This window comes from Pongo pygmaeus, chromosome 12, assembly GCF_028885625.2.
Source record: "Pongo pygmaeus isolate AG05252 chromosome 12, NHGRI_mPonPyg2-v2.0_pri, whole genome shotgun sequence".
NCBI lineage: Eukaryota > Metazoa > Chordata > Mammalia > Primates > Hominidae > Pongo > Pongo pygmaeus.
Window position 1 is genome coordinate 24,125,908 of NC_072385.2, and position 22,448 is coordinate 24,148,355.

General features: G+C 50.6%; 1 protein-coding gene and 1 long non-coding RNA gene across 3 annotated transcripts in view; one reads left to right on the plus strand and one right to left on the minus strand.

Annotated features, from left to right (window-relative positions):
- The window catches only part of KCNIP3 (potassium voltage-gated channel interacting protein 3), an 89,258-nt gene extending 67,312 nt beyond the window's left edge, over positions 1–21,946 (plus strand). For both annotated transcript variants that reach the window (XM_054475229.2, XM_054475230.2), the window contains 7 exons: positions 10,306–10,430; positions 10,858–10,927; positions 11,148–11,218; positions 17,413–17,520; positions 18,192–18,296; positions 19,031–19,093; positions 19,803–21,946. In XM_054475229.2, coding sequence (XP_054331204.1) covers positions 10,306–10,430; positions 10,858–10,927; positions 11,148–11,218; positions 17,413–17,520; positions 18,192–18,296; positions 19,031–19,093; positions 19,803–19,850 — 590 coding nt within the window. In that variant the 3' untranslated portion in view covers positions 19,851–21,946. The remainder of the gene's footprint in view (positions 1–10,305; positions 10,431–10,857; positions 10,928–11,147; positions 11,219–17,412; positions 17,521–18,191; positions 18,297–19,030; positions 19,094–19,802) is intronic.
- LOC134737834 (uncharacterized) lies at positions 8,372–18,246 on the minus strand. The gene is made up of 3 exons (XR_010123200.1): positions 17,613–18,246; positions 17,264–17,483; positions 8,372–8,790 (listed from the first exon to the last, which is right to left on the minus strand). It is a non-coding gene; the product is annotated as an uncharacterized LOC134737834 (long non-coding RNA).
- Positions 21,947–22,448: the final 502 nt, after the last annotated feature.

A 22,448-nucleotide genomic window follows, 5' to 3' on the forward strand; every position in this document is an offset into this window, starting at 1 on the left:
TCCTTTACTTCCCAATTCATACACTATTTATTTCTTTTCTAAATTTCCTAAGAGCATTGGCAGGACATTGATTAGTGGGGACTGTGGCCAAACTTGTCCCAAATATTAAAGAGAATGTGTCTAAGCTTTTGCCCTTAAATCCAATATTTTCTGTAATTTTTTTTGTAAATATGTGATTTGCAAATATAAGCAAATCACGTTAAAGAACTTCCCTTTGACTCCTGGTTTGCTGAGAGGTTTTTTTGGTCGTCGTTTATTTTAATTATAAATAGACATGAAAGCTTATCAAATGTCCTTTCTGCATTTTAAGATTTTCATGTGATTTTTCCTCTTTATGTTCTTCCAGATAAAATCTTCTTGATCATGATGTACTTAAAAAAATGCCATTGGCTTCATTTAGCTAACATTTGGTTTAGGGTTTTGCATCTGTGTTCAAAAGTGGCATTAGGCATACATTGTTCACTCTCACGCTTGCATTTTCTGATATGGTTTGGATGTTTGTCACCCCTACATCTCATGTTGAAATGAATCCCCAATGTTGGAGGTGGGGACTAGTGGGAAGTATTGGATCACGGGCGCGGATCCCTCTTGAATGGCCTAGCACCATGCTCATGGTAATGAGTGAGTTCTCTCCCTGAGTTCATGTGAAATCTGACTTTTATACAATTTATATAATACATTAAAGAGCCTGGCACCTCCTCCCTTGTGTCTTTTGCTTCCACTCTTGCCATGTGACCTGTTTGCTTCCTCTTCGCCCTCCACCACGATTGGAAGCTTCCTGAGGCCCTCACCAGAGGCAGATGCCACCACTGTGCTTTGTGTACATCCTGCAGAACCACAAGTGAAATAAACCTCTTTTCTTTATAAATAATGCAGTCTCGAGGATCACTTGAACCCAGGAGTTTGAGACCAGCCTGGGCAACATGACAAAACCCGTCTATATTATAATACAAAAAGTTAGCTGCTTATAGTGGTGTGTGCCTGTAGTCTCAGCTACTTGGGAGGCTGAGGTGGGAGGATCACCTGAGCCTGGAAGGCTGCAGTGAGCTGATTGCACCACTGCACTCCAGCCTGGACAACAGAGTGAGACCCTGTCTCAAAAAAAAAAAAAAAATTTACCTAGTCTCAGGTATTCCTTTCTAGCAATACAAGAATGGATTAACACCTTGCCCTTATGTCTTTTTTTTTTTTTTTTTTTTGAGATGGAGTCTCTCTCTGTTGCCCAGGCTGGATTACGGTGACACGATGTCAGCTCACTGCAACCTCCGCCTCCAGGTTTCAAGCAATTCTCCTGCCTCAGCTTCCCAAGTAGCTGGGATTATAGGCGTGCACCACCGTGCCCAGATAATTTTTGTATTTTTAGTAGAGACGGGGTTTCGTCATGTTGGCCAGGCTGGTCTTGAACTCCTGGCCTCAGGTCATCCACCCGCATCGGCCTCCCAAAGTGCTGGGATTACAGGCATGAGCCACCGTACCTGGCCCCTTATGCCACTTTTCAATCAAAATTACAATATTGACCACATGGAGATCATCCACAATCCTTGTAAGAGCAGTTTTCTTGGAGTGGAGTAAGTTCGAGGGAGAACAGGAGGAGAGGAAGTGAAGGCAGGGAGTTACAGGAGGTGAGAAAAAGGCTTAGGGGAAAATATGGTCAAGGAGTTTTGTTGTTTTTAATGGAAGAAATAGCAGCAGGTTTGGAGTTTCTGTCTTATTTTGTTTCTTGGCCCTCGGGAAAGGATTAAGTTCATCCTACTCTGTAGTTCATGGGATATCATCAGCCTTGACCCATTTACAGCCTCTCATTTGTTTTTCCTCTTTTACTCCCCCATTTCCCTCCTCCCCATAGCTAAGTATTCTCATTTTTTTTCTAATTTAAATTAATGTAAAATTTACCTTTTTGGCTGTCTAGTTCTATGAATCTCGATACATGCATAGTCATGTAACCATCACCACAATCAAGATGTAGAAAAATTTAATTTAATTTAATTTAATTTTTATTTTTATTTCCTTACTTACTTTTTGGAGATGGGGTCTCTGTTGCCCAGGCTGGAGTGCAGTAGTGTGATCCTAGCTCACGGCAGCCTTGAACTCCAGGGCTTAAGCAGTCCTCCCACCTCAGCCTCCTGAGAGGTAGGACTACAGGCACGCACCACCACACCGGGCACCTGGCGATATAGAACAATGTTGTCACCACAAAAAATTGCCTTATGCTCCCTCTTTGGTAGTCAGCCCCCAGGCAGCCACTGATCTGTTCTCTTTCCCTGTAATTTTCTGTCCTTTTATCTTTTCCAGACTGTCCCATGAATGTTGTCAGACATGATCTGCCTCTGGAGTCTGGACTCTTTCACGTCATTGCATGTGCAATTCATTCATGTTTTGCGTGTGTCAGGAGTTTGTTCCCTATTGTTGCTGAGTGTCTTTCCTTGTGTGATGTACCACAGCTTATCCACTCACCGGTTGGAGGGCATTTGGGTTATATACAGTTTGGAGCAATTTTGAATAAAATTGCTCTAAACATTTGCCTAAAGTTGAATATAGTACTTTCATTTCATTTGGGTAAATAACCAGAAATGGGATTGCTGGGTCTTATGGGAAGAGCCTCTTTATAAGAAAGGGCCAAGATGATTTCCAGCGTGGCAGTACCACTTCTCTCTCCTGCCAGCAACATATAGTGGTTCCCGTCGCTCAGCATCCCCCCACCGCAAGCGCCCGACATTGTCAATATTTGTTATGTAAGCAATTCTCATAGGTATATAGCAGTATTTCATTGAGGTTTCAATTTGTATTTCCTTAATGGAAAATGATGCTAATCCTCTTTCTTGTGCTTATTTACCAGCCTTGACTCCTCCATAGTGAAGTGTTTGATTAGGTTTTTTGACATTTACTAATTTGAGTTCTTTGATTTCTTACTGCAGAGTTTTGAGACTTCTTTATATATTCTGTATATTCTTTGTCAGATATGCAGCTTGCAAAGATAATATTTTTTCCCAGTCTGTGTTTACTTTTTTATTTAACAATATCTTTGTATTCCCAGCACTTTTGGAGGCTGAGGTGGCCGGATCACTCAGGAACTCCTGAGGTCAGGAGTTCGAGACCACCCTGGCCAACATAGTGAAATCCTGTCTCTACTAAAAATACAAAAACTAGCCAGGTGTGGTGGTGCGTGCCTGTAGTCCCAGTTACTAGGGAGACTGAGGCACGAGAATCACTTGAACTCGGGAGGCAGAGGTTGCAGTGAGCTGAGATCATACCACTGCACTCCAGCCTGGGGGACGGAGCCAAACTCTGTCTTAAAAAAATAATAAAATAAAATAAAAATAAAAAACCAATATCTTTATTCTTCTTTCACAAAATTATTTTAGCTATTCTAGTTCCTCTCTCTTTCTAGATAAATTTTAGAGTATGTTGTCTGTATGTACAAAAAAACTCTTGCTGGGATTTTGGTAGGAATTGTATGAAATCTGTGGATCATTTTGGAGATAACTGGCATCTTTATAGCACTGAGTCTTTCAATCCATGAACATAGTTATGTTTCTTCCATCATTTGAATCCTCTGTGATTTCTTTCATCAGCATTTTGTAGTTTTTGGCATACGGATTATATACATGTTTTGCAAGATATATACCTAAGTATTTCATTTGTGAGATGAGCAATTGTAAATGGTATTGTTTTTTAAGTTTTGTTTTTTTAATTTGTGTGTAAGATTTTTATTCTGATTTGCATTCCAAAGGAAATTACAAAATCCATTCACTTCTTTATATAAAAAAGTGACTTAACTTTTTTTTTTTTTTTTTTTTTTTTTTTTTGAGATGGAGTCTCGCTCTTGTTGCCCAGGCTGGAGTGCAGTGGCATGATCTCGGCTCACTGCAACCTCCGCCTCCCAGGTTCAAGCGATTCTCCTGTCTCAGCCTCCCAAGTAGCTGGGATTACAGGCACCTGCCACAACGCCCGGCTGATTTTTGTATTTTTAGTAGAGACAGGGTTTTGCCATGTTGGCCAGGCTGGTCTCGAACTCCTGACCTCAGGTGATCCGCCTGCCTTGGCCTCCCAAAGTGCTGGGATTACAGGCATGAGCCACTGCGCCCGGCCTGTGACTTAACATTTTAATACAAATTATAAAACATGATCAAGTTGCAGGACAAACTAGGCTAGCTGCTTGGAGTAACAAGTTTTTAAGTCACCATTTTCTACCTCCATGCTAAGGACAACCTTCTAATTAGTGATCAGCTGTACTGTAATAGCAGAATAATGCTGAGACTTGAGTAAACAGAAAAGCTGAAGATCTTCTCCAGTTCCCAGCCAGGTAGTTTTCTATGCCTTCTCATAGTAGCAAACAGCAACTATGTCACCAAAAGTGAGGATCCAATGGCATAAGAATGACACAATGGACTTTGGGGACTCTGCAGAAAGGGTGGGAGGGGGTGAGGGATAAAAGACTATAAATTGGGATCAGCATATACTGCCAGGGTGATGGGTGCACCACAATCTCACAGATCACCACTAAAGAACTTACTCATGTAACCAAACACCACCTGTTCCCCAATAACCTATGGAAATAAAAAAAAAAATTAAGTGGGAGTCATGACCATTTTGCCATCCTTAATTTCTCTTACAAAATTTGTGTCTTTGCCATCCCATTTCTGTATGTGAACACGGTTGTCTCCATCCAGACTAACAACAGACGTACTCTAACAGTGTACAGTGTCTGTCATCAGCAGTAGTTTCTCTGTGTGATTGAATATGCTTTGAGTCCTGATCACCACTTTGTCTCCTTCCTGACTGATAATCACTGTTGGTTTGGTCACATGTCCTCCTGCCCAGTGGCAAAGCCTACACCTTTGATGACCCTTCATGTAGTCATCAGACTTCTGACTGTCCCTCAGCTTCCAGGTAGCACAAAAAGCCCCCACCGTCCTTCCCTCTCCCTGTTTAGCTCCAAAACAGATCAAAGAGACCGGAGCAAGGGTCTTGGATCTTACTGCCAGGAAATTCAGGAGACACCTTAGCCTAAATTTTGATTTCTAATTGTTCATTACTGATCTATAGAAATGTGATTGATTTTTGTATATTGACCTTTTTTCTTGTGGGGAAAACATTCTGTTTTTTACCATTAAGAATGATGTTGACTATAGATTTTGTGTAGATGCTCTTTAATAATGTGGGGAAGTTCCCTTTCATTCCCAGTTATTTTTAATGAATGGATGTTGAATTTTGTCAAATGCTTTTTCTGCATCAATTGATATGATTATGTGCTTTTTTCTTTTTTAGACTATTAATATGGTGGATTATGTTGATTTATTTTCAAATATTGAATCAGCCTCATGTTCCTGGAAAACCCCTCTTGGTGTGGTGTATTGTTCTTTTTATTCATCAAAGGATTCAATTTGCTAATATTTTGTTGAGAAATTTCACACCTGTGTTCATGAAGAATATTGGTTGGGACTATTCAGGTTATCTTTTTCACCTGGGATGAATTTGGGTAGTCTATAATTTTTCAGGAATTGGTCCATTTTATAAAAGTTGTTGAATTTGTGTGTGAAGACTTGTTCATAATATCTCCTTTTTATCCTTTTAATGTCTGGAGAGTTAGTACTTATTTCCCTTGTTTCCTTCCTGATATTGGTAGTTTATGTCTTTTCTTTCTTTTTTTTTTCAATTTTTTCAATTTTTTTTTTGAGCTGGGGTCTTGCCCTGCTGCCCAGGCTGAAGTGCAGTGGTATGACCGTGGCTCACTGCAGCGTCAGTCTCCCAGGCTCAAGTGCTCCTCCCACCTTAGCCTCCCAAGCAGCTGGGACTACAGGCGCACACGACCATGCCTGGGTAATTTTTTTGTAGAGACAGGGTCTTGCTATGTTGCCCAGGCTGGTCTCAAACTCCTGGGCTCAATCAATCCACCTGCCTCAGCCTCTGAAAGTGCTGGGATTACAGGCGTGAACCACTGCACTCAGTCCATCCAGTGAATTTTTAATTTTAGGTATTGTTTTGTTCAAGCTTAGAAGTTCCATTTTGTTCTTTTATTATAGTTTTTAATTTTTCTACTAAGATTCTCATCTATTATGCTTTCTTTTCTTTATTTCTTTCAAAGTATTGATAATAGTTGTTTTAAAGTTATTTTCTAATAATTCTAACAATAAAAGTCTAATAATTCTGCTTATCCTTCATCTCTTTATTATGGTCACATTTTCTTGCTTCTTCTCATGTCTTTTTATTTTTTATTGTATGCTGGACATTGTGAAAGGGATAGTGTAGGCAATGGATTATATTGTTTTAATATAAATGCTAACAAATTTTCGTTTGGGATGTAGTTAAATTATTGGCCAACTCACGTGATCTTCACAGACTTTATTTTAGGCTTTGTCAGAGTAGTTTTGTTTTGACTTTGTCATTGGGTCTAGAGCATGCGCTTACTCAAGGATGTGGTTCACAGTCCTAAAGCCTAGCTTTTCTGGGGTTTCAGCCAACACCTGAGATGCTTAGGGAGGTATCTCCACTCTGGCTGAGCCAGTACTCCAGTTTTCCCATCACTGCATGAATTCTCATATGTCCTTTCAAATACCTTTTCCTGTGCTTATTTGGCCAGTTGTACATCTTTTTTGTGACATGTCCTTGTCTTTTGCCTGTTTAAAAAATCGAGTTATTAGTCTTATATGGATTTGTAGAAGTTTATTATGTATTCTGGAAATGAGTCCTTTGTCAGATACATATACTGGAGATATGTTTTTCCAGTCTATGACTTGAGTTTCTTAATGACTTTATTATAAGGTTTGCAGCTATGCTTATATTTGTCATTGATTTTTTTTCTCTTTTTTTTTTTTGAGACAAAGTTTTGCTCTGTCAACAGGCTGGAATGCAGTGGTGTGATCTCAGCTCACCGCAATCTCCAACCTCCTGGGCTCAAGCGATTCTCATGCCCCAGCCTCCTGAGTAGCTGGGATTACAGGCGTGCACCACCACACCCGGCTAACTTTTTTTTGGTATTTTTAGTAGAGACAGGGTTTCGCCATGTTGGCCAGGCTGGTCTTGAACTCCTGACCTCAAGTGATCCACCTACCTCAGCCTCCCAAAGTGCTGGGATTACAGGCATAAGCCACTGCACCCAGCCTGTCATTGATTTCTACTCTTGTTTTTATTATGTTCTTTCTTCTATTTACTTTGAATTTAATTTGCTCTGCATTTTTTAGATTCTGACTCTTAGATCTAGAAGCTTATGTCATTGCTTTTACACCTATCTTCTTTTCTAATAAAGGAATTGAAAGCAATAAATTTCCCTGTCAGCCCAGCTTTGCCTGCATCCAGCAAATTTTGATATGCTCTGTTTTTTAATCATTCAATTCAAAATATCTCAAAATGCGATCGCCTTGCAGTTTTATTCTGTGACCTATGAGCTAATTAGAAACGTACTGTTTATTTCCACATACTTGAGATTTTCTAAATATCTTGTCCTGAATTTTAACTTAATACCATTGTGGTAAGAGTCTGTGTTCCAGCATCTGATATATATTGGTAACCACAGGATATGCTCTTGAAAAGAATGTGTATCTACAATTATACAGTGTTCTATAAATATTAATTAGGTCAAATTGGTTGATGGTGTTTTTCAAATCTTTTATATCATCACTTGTCATACCATTTACTGGAAAAGGATGCTAAAATCTTCCAATTATGATTGTGACTTATTTGTTTCTCTCTTTAGTTCTGAATTTTTTGTTTTAGGTATTTTAAAGCTCTGTTACTAGGTGATGTCTATTTTAGCTTACTCTGCCTTCTTGATGAATTAATCCTTGTGTCATTATAAAACATCCAGCTTTCTTAATGTTTTTCCATTCTTTTATTTTAAATCTTTTTTTTTTTTTGAGATGGAGTCTCACTGTGTCACCCCGGCTGGAGTGTAATGGCGCAATCTTGGCTCACTGCAACCTTCGCCTCCCGGGTTGAAGCAATTCTCCTGCCTCAGCCTCCCAAGTAGCTGGGATTACAGGTGCCCGCCACCACACCCGGCTCATTTTTGTATTTTTAGTAGAGATGGGGTTTCACCATGTTGGCCAGGCTGGTCTTGAACGCCTGATCTCAGGTGATTCACCCACCTCAGCCTCCCAAATTGTTGGGCTTACAGGCGTGAGCCACAGCACCCGGCCTTAATCTATCTTTGTATTAGGAGTATCCCTCTTGTAAACAGGATATAATTGGATCTTGCTTTTCCAGTCCGAAAAGTCTGCCTCTTAATCAAAGGATTCTTACCATCCATCCATCCATCCACGCTGCTGTGTGTACATCTGCTCCATGGCACAGTTCTACCTAGTGTGCAGCCTCCATATTTCGCCTACCCATCCTGCCTGCCATAAACCCCTGAGTTGCCTCCAACTCTCCCGCCAAAAATGCTGTTGCTGTGAGCATCCTTGTGCAGGCCCCTGGGCAAGGGAAGAGTCTGTGTGGGATGCTTGCCTGGCGTGGGATGCTGGTTTACAGGGTTTACCTATACTTAATATGACTAAGGATTCGAGATTCTACAGTATGTCTATATGGTGATGGGAATGATCCAGAAGAGAGGAAAAGGTGATGAGGAAAGAGTGGGAGACTTGCTGGCACCACTTGCCTGAGTAGGCGAGAGGGGTCGGAACCCCCTGCACAAGTGGCAGGTTTGTCTTCGCTGGCAGCAGGCACAGTTCAGCCTCGGAGCAGGCAGGGGTGCAGACGTCTGGGCCAGGTGCAGGCAGGTGGGTAGGTGTGGAGTGAGGGCTTGGGGAAGTTTTCCTCCATGGCTTGTATCTTCTCAGTGAAGTGGGAAGCAACCTGAGGGTAAGGATGGGAGAGGAGATACTGGAAACTTAAGGGGAAGGATGGTATGAAATAGTTATCTTGGAGATTGGGAGCATGTGTGGACCAAAGAAACAGCCTGATTGCTGAGCAGCTTTCAGGGTGCTCTTGTGGTTAGTGAGAGTGGGCAGTGCAGGCTGTCTTTCCCGCCACGCTCTCAGGAGAGGCCTGGGTATGGAGCAAGCTCAGCACAGGACCAGTGCCCAGCACCATGCCAGGCACCACGGGCACAGGATGAGCTGTGCAGGACAGCTGCCCCTAAAGAGGTCGCTGTGCAGTGGGAGAGGCAGCAGCCAGCACCAGCCATGTGGGTGATTGTGGATCACCACCATTCTGTGTGGCCCAGGGGAGACAGGGCGGCGGTGCAGCGGGGCCCGTGTGTCCTGGGTCTGTGGGAAGGTGGCGCTCTGTAATTACGCGAGGATGCTGCTCAGCAAGGTGTGGGCACTCAGTGCTGTTTCAGCCCTAGCTTTATTTTGCATTGTAAAAGTGATGCATGTCACACCAAAAGAAATTAGGAAAATGTTTTTTAAAATCATAAATAAAAAAGTAAAAATCACCTGAAATCGCACCTCCCCCCACCAAATGTAGCCATGGTTAATTAACAAGTTTATGGTGTTTTTTTTTTTTTTGAGATGCAGTCTTGCTCTGTCACCCAGGCTGGAGTGCAGTGGCGCGATCTCGGCTCACTGCAAGCTCTGCCTCCCCGGTTCACGCCATTCTCCTGCCTCAGCCTCCCGAGTAGCTGGGAATACAGGTGCCTGCCACCATGCCTGGCTAAGTTTTTGTATTTTTAGTAGAGATGGGGTTTCACCATGTTAGCCAAGATGGTCTCGATCTCCTGACCTCGTGATCCGCCCACCTCAGCCTCCCAAAGTGCTGGGATTACAGGCGTGAGCCACCGTGCCCAGCCAAGTTTGTGTATTGTTTTTAAAGGACAGGTCTGATCCCTGCCCCCACAGCCCTGGAGGTTTAGCCTCCTAACCAGATGTGAATAACGTCCCTCTGCCAACTGTAGCTGAACAGCATCGCCTTAGGCCTTGAGGGCCAAGGGAGGCACCCTCTCCATTCCTGGGGAAAGTCAGGGAGGGCCACATGGAGGAAGTGGTCTAGGAATTGGATCTTGAAGTTCAAGGGTCCCTCATGCCTGTCTTGCTGTCTTTCCCCCTCCTGTATCCCCTTGTTCAGTGCCTCTTTAGGACAAGAGCAGCTCCCACCTTGTCCCACCGTGCAGATGACAGGGGGGCACACTGCAGGGGCTGCGATGGGGAGGCCCGCCCTGTGGGGGGCAGGAAAGCAGAGGCACAGCTCTTGCGTGGGCCACTCAGTCACACCCCGTCTGTGCAGTGCACAGCCTGTGTGGCTGTCCATGGTAGTCATGCAAGGAGAGTTCCTCCACCCGCTATTTTGGCCCATGCCCTGACCACACCTGAGCAAGATGGAGGAGCAGGGCTACAGGCCTTACCCTGTCTGGTCTGTGTCCCCCTCCAGATAGCAGCGACAGTGAGCTGGAGCTGTCCACGGTGCGCCACCAGCCGGAGGGGCTGGACCAGCTGCAGGCCCAGACCAAGTTCACCAAGAAGGAGCTGCAGTCTCTCTACAGGGGCTTTAAGAATGTGAGTGTTCCCCATTCCCCCGGGAGAGGCCTTGGAGACCCTGGCCCAGGGAGACCTGGAAACTTCTCCATGCCACAGTAAATATCCCAGGGGCCTTTAAGGGGCTTATGTGTTGTGGGAAAGCTGTGTGGCGGGGGCAGGCTTCGGAATGGGCATCGCTGAGGCCGCCACACTCCTCCCTCCATGTCTTTGCTGCTGGTACAGAGGAGGAGGGTATGGGGGAGCAGTCACCCCCTTCCTATTCATCCCTGCTCCCTCTCACCCCACCCCTGCCCAGGCTTTCCACAACCCAGGCCAGGGGGCCCCAGCAGTGCCACGGGCAGCAGGCAGCCCCCAAGGGGATGGAGAGAGGCCAGCCAGGCACCATGCGGAGTCGGGCTTGGAGCTGGGGGTGGCCGAGGGCTGAGGGGGTGCCTTCCTGCTGCAGGAGTGTCCCACGGGCCTGGTGGATGAAGACACCTTCAAACTCATTTACGCGCAGTTCTTCCCTCAGGGAGGTGAGTCCGAGGCAGGGCAGCCCTGCTGTGTCCCAGTGTGGAGGGAGGGGACCCTCCTGTTGCCCCTTGCATCCTAGAGGCTTGGTGCTGCCCCTGTCCTGTGGGAAACAGGGACTCTGAGCCAGGACGCAGTTAGCACCCTCAGTTGGGGTTGCCTGGGGTGGGAGATGAGCCGCCAGGCAGCCCCAACACACCCCAGCCTCTTCCTTGCCCTCCCCAGATGCCACCACCTATGCACACTTCCTCTTCAACGCCTTTGATGCCGACGGGAACGGGGCAATCCACTTTGAGGTAGGTCCTCGCGGATTCCTCCCACGTGTCCCGCCCCTGTGGCTGCAGGGGTGAATCCTTGCCCTGGCGTCACTCTCAGGGCTGTCGAGAGAGCCATGGTCCTGGGTGGAAAGGAGCTTGTGAGTCACCCTGGGAACGAGTGAATGTGGCTGGCCCTGGGCCAGTGAGCTCTGCAGTGTTTGACTTTGCTGGGCCGGCACCACGTTCTCAGCCTTTTCTTCCATTTGACAGTTTGCATCCAGCTCTGCCTGGTCAAGGGAGCCCCCGAGGCACACACAGGTGGTAGTGACCCAGCGGGAATTTGCATTTTCAAAGGGATCAGGGCTTAACTCAGAGGCCTGGTTTGCTGATGGTGGGATGTGAGACCTCCATTTGTAGAATTTACTCCTTGTTACCCAGAAAATAGGCCAAAAATATCTAGAAAACATCCCAGCTGGAGCAGCCTCCAGGGCTCATCCCAGCTGGGCACTGAGAGCAAAGCCTGGTGTTACCCACTGGCGGAAGGAGAAGCCTGTCCCCCACCCAGACAGTTCCCTGTGGGGGCCTGGCCTGGGCTCCTCCCCAGCCCCACCACACAGGATCATTGGAGAGAGGCCCCATCTGCGGAGCCCAAGCCTCTAAAAATAGCTGCAGGCGAAAAGCTGAAACCGCTTTGGGGAGGAAAACCTTGCTGAGAGCCGGCTTGATCGATACCCCGACAGCTTGGTTTCCAGGCTAAGGGCAGCTAACAGGAAAGCACAGAGAATCACATGGGGCCAGAAGGCCCCGGCCACACGGGGTAATAATAACTTGTCGATAAACTGCGCGGGTTATTTTTATGCCGCAAGCCCGCCAGGCACACTGATGCTCCCCACCTGCCCTGTGACCACAGGACCCCTCCACTCTGAGCCACACTGTGAGGGCTCTGCACATAGACGCAGACCGTGTTTTCACATCTTGTTTTCAGATTTGAAATACCAACCCCACAGCACACAGAAAACACCCGGTTAGCACGGAGGAGCCTCAGGGAGGACTCAAGGTCCTTTCCCTGCCCCTCCCTCCTGGGGTGCCCTTTAAGAGGCACCTGAGACTTCAGGCAGTAAAGTGTCTTTAGGAAACGGTGTAAGGGAGCAGGCGGGGTGCGAGTGGTTTTTCTTGTTCAGGAATGAGATGACTGAGAGGCTCGGCAGAGCCCCTGCGCATGGCAGTGCTCAGGAGGGTCACAGTCGCCCCTCACCTCCTGTGGCCATCTCCCTCACTGTCCTGAGGGACAGCCTTGTGGCCCTTTAAGGAAGCAGGTGGCAGCCCTCTGGGCTGGGTCTGTCAGTGGCTCCACTGTGGCCCCTCTGCTGGGCACCTTCTCAGAAGATCACTCATCCCTGGCATCTTCCCGGGCCTTCTGCAGCTTCTCTGCACGTGAAACGAAGTCCTCTGGCTTCACGCAGTTACATTTACCTTGAGGAACTTCTCGATTTCAAAGTGTTCTGCTCTGGGAAGGAGGAGGGCGCAAGTCCCTATGGCCCCATCCTGGGAGCCCCACAGGCTGGGATCCCAGTGGTAACAAAGGATCCTGCCAGGGACGGAGGCACCAAATCTAGTCTGGAGAACACCGGCCATCCTCACTGCCAGGCCTCAGAGCCTCCTACGTGCGCCTGTAATGCAAGGCAAGCCTGCGTGACACTGTCTGCAATGATCCTGTCCCTTTCTGTATATTCTTAGAGACAAGATGCATATTAGTTAGAGTTTACTGATATGGTAATAGATAATACCCTCCCTCCGCTCACCAAAAAGCATAACCAAAAAGACCAAATCGGAAAACACACAGACCTCAGCAGAGCCGAGTGGGCGATGCCATCCCCACACCCCACCTCGGAGTGGCTCCTGCTCCCATCCCCACGGACCTTCTGGGATTTGCCAGCAGCAGGGAGCCCCAGGTGAGCAGCGCCACACACAGATTTGCTGAACGCTCTGGTCACCAGGGCCTTTCTCGTGCAACTCATCTGGCTTGCCAGAGACATGCAAAGCTTCCAAAACGATTCTGTAGACTGTTGGGGTCTCTTCGGTGCCCAGGATCAAGTCAGGCCCAGCTTGGAAGTGGCAGCCAGGTGGGCATCTGGAGGTGTGGCCGCTTCTCTGTTACCCCCGACAGTAAACTGCTCCATGTGCCAGTGGCCAAGCGGCATCCAGGGCCGTGTGACGGCAGGCCTGCAAGCCCAGCAACCACATGTGACTCCCAGCCCCTTGCTGAGCACCTGCTCCGGGCTCTGCTGGGACACCCTCCTGTGCACTCTTGTGCACCTTCACCTGGAAGTGTGCTGTGTCGCCAGAGCCCTCACCCTGCCTAGCCCCTGCCATGGGGACAGCCGTAGAACAGAGGCTGTGTATGTGACAGGGTTCCTACACTTTGGCATTCAGAGCATGGAGTTAAAACTTGCCATGGTCGCAGTGTGTATGGGCAAGGAATTTAGAAGCAGCGTGCGGTCAGACATGGGCTGGCAGGACTTGGGGTCATCTGTGTATTACCTTTATGAATGGAGACTAGCCAGTGGCCTAACAGGGGACATTCCCACCATCTCCTAGTACTGTCACTACTGTAGCCAACACACAGAGAGAGGCTAAGGGACACTGCATAGGGACATTCCTCAGCTGCTAGCAGCAGGCTCTGTGGCTGAACATGAGGGCTTCTCCGCAGCAGACAGACAGACCACCTGAGGGGCCCATGTCAGCTGAAGACAAGGTAGAGGACAGCGGTGCCTGCCCAGGGTCCCCAGAACGGTGTGCTCCACGTCTTTGCTGCCCACTAGGAAGGCCTGTCTGACCCAGGGCTTCAGGGATAACTTAGAATCTTCACTACTGTGTAAACCATGCCCAAGCTTCAGTGATTATTATTCCCTAAACTTGGGCATAGTAGAAATATAACAATGTTTCTCCTTGTTTTTTAATTTTTAATTTTTTTGTTTTATTTTTAGACAGGCTGGAGTGCAGTGGCACCACCATAGCTCATTGCAGCCTCGACCTCCTGGCCTCAAGTGATCCTCCCACCCCAGCCTCCCGAGTAGCTGGGACTGCAGGTGCATGCCACCATGCCCAGCTAATTTTTTTATTTTAATTGTTGTAGACGCAAGGTCTCACTATGTTGCCCAGGCTAGTCTTGAAATCCTGGCCTCAAGCAATTCTCCTGTCTCAGCCTCCCAAAGTGCTGGAATTGCAGGTGTTAGCCACCACACCTGGGTGTTTCTTCTTTAAAATATTTTCACTGGCCGGGCTCAGTGGCTCACGCCTGCAATCCCAGCACCTTGAGAGGCCAAGGCGGGCAGATCACCTGAGGTCGGGAGTTTGAGACAAGCCTGGCCAACATAGCGAAACCCCGTCTCTACTAAAAATACAAAAAAAAAAATTAGCTGGGCATGGTGGCGGGTGCCTGTAATCCCAGCTGATTGGGAGGCTGAGGCAAGAGAATCGCTTGAACCCAGAAGTCAGAGGTTGCAGTGAGCAGAGATTGCACCACTGTACTCCAGCCTGGGTGACAGAGTGGGACTCAATCTCAAAAAAAAGAAAAAAATATATATATATAGTCATTGTCTTCAGTTACACACACACGACTGGAGTCCAACACATTCACAGGGTGCACGTTGGAAAACCAGCAGGTGACCACCACCTTGTCTGCTGTAGCCAGTCGCCTGTGCTTGTTTCCATGTCCCCCAGCAGCTTGCTTCCACTTTTCTACCCCCTGCCACTAGTGAGAATTTGGGACTCCCTCAGACACACAATGTTCCCATCCCCCCAGCCCCCCACCCATCCCCCAGGAGGCTGAGGTGGGAGGATCGATTGAGCCCAGGAGTTTGGGACTGCAGTGAGCCCAGCTTTCCAACAGACTCTAGGCTTCAGGTTGGATAAGGCCTTGGTTTACTCTGATTTGTGAACTGGACCCCTCGCTGAGGCTTGTTGTCCATTGCAATGATCTTTTCCTTTCCTTTGCCTACGGTTAACATTGGTCCTGATGATTCGTTTGTCTGGTGTTCTGTGACCTCATTATTCATGCAAGCCCAGGCCCTTCTCCAGTCATCTGAACCTGCTGCCCGGCATCTGCCAGAGGAGGCCCCCCGCCACCAGCCTCCCACGACTCTATCCTCGCTGGGGCCTGGTGCTCTCTGGGGCTTCCTCCCCTCTCTGCTGGGCTGGGCCTTCTAGTTCTGGGATCCCTGATCTTCCTTTCTCTTGCTTTACTCTCTGTGTGTTCAGGGGCTTACCGCCCAGCTGCTTCCTATAAAAGAGGATGTGAGCTGTAACTTTGGAGCCTTTGAGCACCTGGGAATGTCTTTATTCTGTTCTTACTCTTGCTTGATCCATTGTAGGGACCAGCACCCCCAGAGGGAGCTGTTCTCCTTCAAAGTTGGGGGTCGCATCGTTCCCTGGGCCTCCTGCCTCAGGCGCTGCTGCAGAGCAGGTGCCCCTGCTGACACTGACCCGTGAATGGGACCCGATTTTGCTTTTTCTGTTTGGCTTTGCTTTTCTCTCTGAAAGTTTATAGGATCCTCTGTTTGCACCCAATTTGCTGAAATTTCACCATGATCTATGCCTGCAGCTAAACTGCAGGCTGTTTTCATGCATTGTGCCAAGCCTTGGTGGACACTGGAAATCTCTGCTTCCATTCTGGGAAATCGTCTTTCCTGATTGCTCCTACCCACTTTCCTCCATTTTCTCCCGTTCTTCCCGAACTGCCTGTGTCCCAGCATTGGCCCCTCTGGAGTGCACCTCTCATTATCCTCTTTTCTCCCCTATATTCCAGCTGTTGGCCTTCTCATTCCACTTCATGGAAGATTCCATTTGCTCTCCCAACCTTTCTTTTGAAGTCTGTCATTTTGCTTTCTTATTTTTAATTTCCAAGAGCTCTTTCTTTTTTCCAGTTACCCCTTTTTTGTGACATCCTATTCTTATTTTAGTGATGGAAGATTTCTAATCTCTGAACCTAATAGTTGTTGTCAAATTTTTTTCTCCTGGGATAATTTTTGTTCTTCCAAATCGCTTTCCTCTGTCTCTGTCTCTCTCTCTCATGGTACAGACTTTCTCCAATCCCGAAAATCTAACACTTGAGGGGCCTCGGGGCCTTGGTGCATGGCCCTGTCCCTTGCACTCTGACCGTCCTCCGTCCCACTTGGCTGGTACAGCCCTTTTCTCACCCCTTTCTTTCAGAGTAGCCTGGGAGGATCCCAGGGTGCAGGGAGGGTTTCACCTTTAAACCTTCCAAGAGGTAGGGGGAAAGCTTGCTTTCTACCAACTGCTGTAACAAAACAGTTGAAGTTGTCACATGGAAACCATTTAAACAGCCATATTCTGTCATATTGGTAGTAAAGTGTCCCATGCCAAAGGCGATGGCCACACACAGCATGTCGTGACTCAAGAGCTGAGCAGCAGGGTTGGACGAGGTGGCCGTGGGATTACACCTGTAATCCCAGCACTTTCGAAGGCCAAGGCAGGAGAATTACCTGGGGCCGGGAGTTGGAGACCAGCCTGGACAACATAGCGAGACCCCATCTCTATAAGTATAAAATAAATTAGCCAGGCATGGATTACTCCGAGTGGTCCCAGCTACTCAGGAGGCTGAGGTGGAGGATCGCTTGAGCCTGGGAATTTGGGACTGCAGTGAGCCATGATGGCGACTGGTGACAGTCTGAGACTCTGTCTCTAAAAACAACAACAAACAAAAAGCTGAGCTTCATTCCTCTAGCTATTTAATCTGGAAGTTTTCAAGCACCTTTGCCATGCAGATGCTTGGCAGAATAAACATAGAGCACCTCCTTTATTAAAAGAGCACCCCCAGGCGTCTCCAGCAGTAGCACTGCATTAAATGGGTCTGGGACACCATATATATTTGAATATCTTTATCTGGCATCAGTATCAGCTACCATGCCACACATGCAGACACATGCTCGTGCACTCACACAGGTGCACACCCTCACAGGTTCACACATACAGATGCACACCCTCACACGGGTGCACACCCTCACACAAGTTGACACACAGCTGCACACCCGTGCATGCGCTCACACACGGGCACACACTCACCCTGTGCCGACCTGAATGGATGCCGTCAGTCTCTTAGGGAGGCTCTGTGCCTGTTGGAGGCATGAATTTCAGTGGAAGCCACACAGCAACTGGAACTAGAACCTGGGCATTGATTGGATGTCACGCCCCGCACTCTCTTTTCCCCATAGGACTTTGTGGTTGGCCTCTCCATCCTGCTGCGGGGCACAGTCCACGAGAAGCTCAAGTGGGCCTTTAATCTCTACGACATTAACAAGGATGGCTACATCACCAAAGAGGTAGTGGGGGGCTGGGGGCAGGGATTGTCCCCTCCTCCCCTCCTGCTGCTCCACCCCCCGCTGCTCTTCCTCTCCCTGCTCCTGCTGCCCACCTGTCTTCTCCCGCTCTCCATCCAGAGACTGGCCCCGGGGACAGCAGCCAGTGGGCTCTCCTCTCCTGGGCTCGGTCCTGGATACCCCGGTGTGGAGTGTGGGCTCAGGTACCCTGTACCACACATCTCGGTCCACCTCAGCAAGTGTTCTCGGTCATACTGTCTTACACAAAAGGCCTCGGGGAGACTTAAGTGGAGAAGCCAGAGGTCCTGGCCTTGGCCCCCATCAAGTGAAGGGGGCAGTGCAGTCCCTTAAGGCATGGGTGGAGAGGGGAGCCCTCCCACATGGGCCCACAGGCAGGTTTTGTTTGGTCCAAGCACTTTTTCTGCTGCAGCGTCACATTTTGGAGATAAGCACATAGCAATCCACCTCTCACTTCTCTGGAAGATGAGCTTCCCCTAGAGTCAGAAGCTCACTCTGGGTGCCCTGGAAGCGGACAGGCTTCTCTCTCCAGCTCGTCTGGCCCCTTGCACTCACTGCCTTGGAGGTGCCCTGCACCCTTGGATGCCGCCCACTCCCTTTGAGCCCTTCCAGCCACCCCGGGCTTGCAGCAGGCTCATGCCAGCCTCCCCCTCCAGGAGATGCTGGCCATCATGAAGTCCATCTATGACATGATGGGCCGTCACACCTACCCCATCCTGCGGGAGGACGCGCCGGCGGAGCACGTGGAGAGGTTCTTCCAGGTGAGCGAGCACCAGCCTTGCCTAGGGAGGGGAGCCTGGCAGAGGAAGGGGCTCTCGCTTTTGGGGCCACCCTGGGCAAGTGGCTTGCCTCTCTGAGCCTCCCCACTCCCCATGAGGAGGTTAAACTTGCCCCTCCAATCTGGCTGGTTGTTAGAACCCCTGAGAAGTGAACTACACAACTGCTCTGCCCTGTGGACCTCATCTGGGGGCCAGGGCTGGGGATCCTGAGACAGCTGACCCTGGGCCAGAGCTCCATGCCTCCTGAGAGCTGTGTGGCTCCTCCAGGAAGACGCTCTGGGAGAGGAGCGGGTTGGGGGCCTTCACCTGTATGCATGGGGGCTGCAGGGGCTGCAGGCTTTGCCTCCTACTTGCTGGGGCCACTAGACACGGGCCATCCTGTGATTCAGTTGCTCCCTCTGCCCTGGCTGCCTCTCAGGGAGGTGAGGCAGTCAGATGAGCATGGGGACAAATTCTGGGAAACCCAAGCCCAGGAGGGCTCAGGGAATTGGCCTAGGGGAGCAGTGGGGAGATGCTTGGAGCCTCAGCAGTTGGTTGGGAGGTGGCTACTAAGGGTGGATTATGTGGCCTGGATCCAGAGTAGTCACAGCGGACAAGTCAGAGTGGAGGGAGCCCACCCGCCCATCCATCCACCCATGACTTCTGTGTCCTCAGGCCAGGGGCAGGGCTGTCTCTGCTGGGGCACAGACTCACCTTGGGCATGGCTTGGGTTGCAGAAAATGGACCGGAACCAGGACGGGGTGGTGACCATTGAAGAGTTCCTGGAGACCTGTCAGAAGGTAGGTGGCACGGGAGGCTGGGCCACAGTTCTCTGCAGGCTCTGCACAGAGGTGGGTGGTTGGCAGCGTCCGCCCCTTCCCTCACCCCAGTCCCACCCCTGCCAGCCCAGGACGTGGCAGCTGTCCTTGACCCTTCGCCACCTCCTGGACAACCCCAAGCTCCACTTGCCCTCTTGTCTGAGTCTCCTCCTCCTCACCCACCCCTGCAGCCCACAGCATCCCCCTACTACCCCCACACCCTCCCTCAGCCCCGCCCCTGGAGAGCCTCAAGTTAGGGGCAGACATGGGGTCAGCCAGAGGGAGAGGGTCACTGTGGGGGGGCACCAGAACCTCCGCAGTGTTGCTGCTGGCCCTTCCAGAGAGCACCTCGGGGGGCAGGACGCTGGGCCTCCAGCGCCTCTACTGCCCCACTCCCAGAGCAGTCCTGGTTAGCGCCCACCTCCGCTGGAGGCCAGCCGGGATCCCCTTCATCAGCTCATCCCAGATGGGCTTGCAGTCAGGAGTGGGGTTGAAGACAGGCTATGCCTCACCAGCCAGGGACCTCGGACCAGCTACTCCACCTCACTGTCCCCCATCTCCCCTGCACCCAATAAGACAGACAGACAGGCAGTCGCCACAGGCTCCGAGTCCCTGGCGGGAATCTGCTCAAGGGGGCAGGATTTGGAGCCCACCCAGCACCTGAGCGGCCTCCCTTCCTGTCTCCACGCAGGACGAGAACATCATGAGCTCCATGCAGCTGTTTGAGAATGTCATCTAGGACACGTCCGAAGGAGTGCATGGCCACGGCCACCTCCACCCCCAAGAAACCTCCATCCTGCCAGGAGCAGCCTCCAAGAAACTTTTAAAAATAGATTTGCAAAAAGTGAACAGATTGCTACACACACACACACACACACACACACACACACACACACACACACACACACACACACACACACACACACACACACACACACACACACACACACACACACACACACAGCCATTCATCTGCACTGGCAGAAGGGACAGAGGTCAGGGAGGGACTGAGTCTGGCTGGGAGCTGAGTCCAGGAGCCCCAGCCAGCCCTTCCCAGGCCAGCGAGGAGAGGCTGCCTCTGGGTGAGTGGCTGACAGAGCAGGTCTGCAGGACACCAGCCGCTGGATGTCACCAAGAAGGGGCTCGAGTGCCCCTGCAGGGGAGGGTCCAATCTCCGGTGTGAGCCCACCTCGTCCCGTTCTCCATTCTGCTTTCTTGCCACACAGTGGGCCGGCTCCAGGCTCCCCTGGTCTCCTCCCCACAGCCACTCTCTGCCCACTACCTATGCTTCTAGAAAGCCCCTCACCTCAGGAGCCCAGAGGGACCAGCTGGGGGCCAGGGGGGAGAGGGGGTGATGGAGGCCAAGCCTGCAGCTTTCTGGAAATGGTTCCCTGGGGGTCCCAGGACCCCCTGCCACTCCACTGACCTGGAAGAGCTGGGTACCAGGCCACCCACTGTGGGGCAAGCCTGGGTGGTGAGGGGCCGCTAGGCCCCATTCTCCCTCCGCGGCAGGAAGGTGGGGGATTTCAAGCTTGGGGATTGGGTCGTGGTGGAGAATCTGAGGGCACTCTGCCAGCTCCACAGGGTGGGATGAGCCTCTCCTTGCCCCAGTCCTGGTTCAGTGGGAATGCGGTGGGTGGGGCTGTACACACCCTCCAGCACAGACTGTTCCCTCCAAGGTCCTCTTAGGTCCCAGGAGGAGGCACGTGGTTCAGAGACTGGCAGCCAGGGAGCCCGGGGCAGAGCTCAGAGGGGCCTGGGAACGGGAGTGTCCCTCCTCTTCCTGCAGTGCCCCTCCCACGGCCCAGCAGCTTGGCTGAGCCCCTTCTCCTGAAGCAGTGTTGCCATCCCTCTGCCTTGCACAAAAAGCACAAGCATTCCTTAGCAGCTCAGGCGCAGCCCCGGTGGGAGCCCAGCACACTGCTTCTCAGAGGCCAGGCCCTCCTGCTGGCTGAGGCTTGGGCCCAGTAGCCCCAATACGGTGGCCCTGGGGAAGAGGCCTTGGGGGTCTGCTCTGTGCCTGAGATCAGTGGGGCCCCAAAGCCCAGCCCGGCTGACCAACATTCAAAAGCACAAATCCTGGGGACTCTGCTTGACTGTCCCCTCCATCTGGGGATGGAGAATGCCAGCCCAAAGCTGGAGCCAGTGGTGAGGGCTGAGGGGGCTGTGGCTGGGTAGTCAGCAGAAACCCCCAGGAGGAGAGAGATGCTTCTCCCGACTGCTTGGGGCCTCACCCAGAAGGAAGCCGGTCCCAGGCCGCATGGCCCCTCCAGGAACATTCCCACATAATACATTCCATCACAGCCAGCCCAGCTCCACTCAGGGCTGGCCCGGGGAGTCCCCGAGTGCCCCAGGAGGCTAGTCCCAGGGTGAGCAGAGCCCTCAGAGGAAAGGCGGTATGGCAGAGGCCGTGGGGGCCCCTCGGCATTCACACACAGCCTGGCCTCCCCCGCGGAGCTGCATGGACACCCGGCTCCAGGCTCCAGGCTGACTGGGGGCCTCTGCCTCCAGGAGGGCATCAGCTTTCCCTGGCTCAGGGATCTCCTCCCTCCCCTCACCCCCTGCCCAGCCCTCCCAGCTGGTGTCACTCTGCCTCTAAGGCCAAGGCCTCAGGAGAGCATCACCACCATACCCCTGCCGGCCTTGGCCTTGGGGCCAGACTGGCTGCACAGCCCAACCAGGAGGGGTCTGCCTCCCATGCTGGGACACAGACCGGCCGCATGTCTGCATGGCAGAAGCGTCTCCCTTGGCCACGGCCTGGGAGGGTGGTTCCTGTTCTCAGCATCCACTAATATTCAGTCCTGTATATTTTAATAAAATAAACTTGACAAAGGAGAGGGATTCCTGTTGGCTTTATCCTAGCTCTGAACTTCAGCTCAGCTTTTCCCACCCCTGCTGCCATTAGCCGTGGATCCTGCCCGGTGCTGTGCTGGTAAATGTTTGACAGCTGGCTCTGGGGGCAGAGAATGCCGCTCAAATTCTCAGGCTTGCAGTGTGACCTCACTGAGGCCGAGTGAGGCCGAGATGCACGCAGTGGGCCTTCGGGGCCTTCATGGGAAGTGCCAGTCCTGGAGCCTCTGCACAGACCCCACAGGGCAGGAGGACTTCTTCTTGAGGCACCATGTGTATTTCACCCCCAGATAATTTTTCTTTCCCAGTTCCAGGAAGTCATTCTGGGTGTCCCCTTGGCTGGAGAGTGAGGGTCACGGGGCAGAAGAAAGCAATATTTGCCTGAACACATCTCCTGGTGTTTATTTTCAAAAGTATAAGCCCTGTGAGGACAATGCCGGGGAAGGGACAAGAAGGAAAGCCTGGGAGGAGGGAGGAGGAGGGTTCC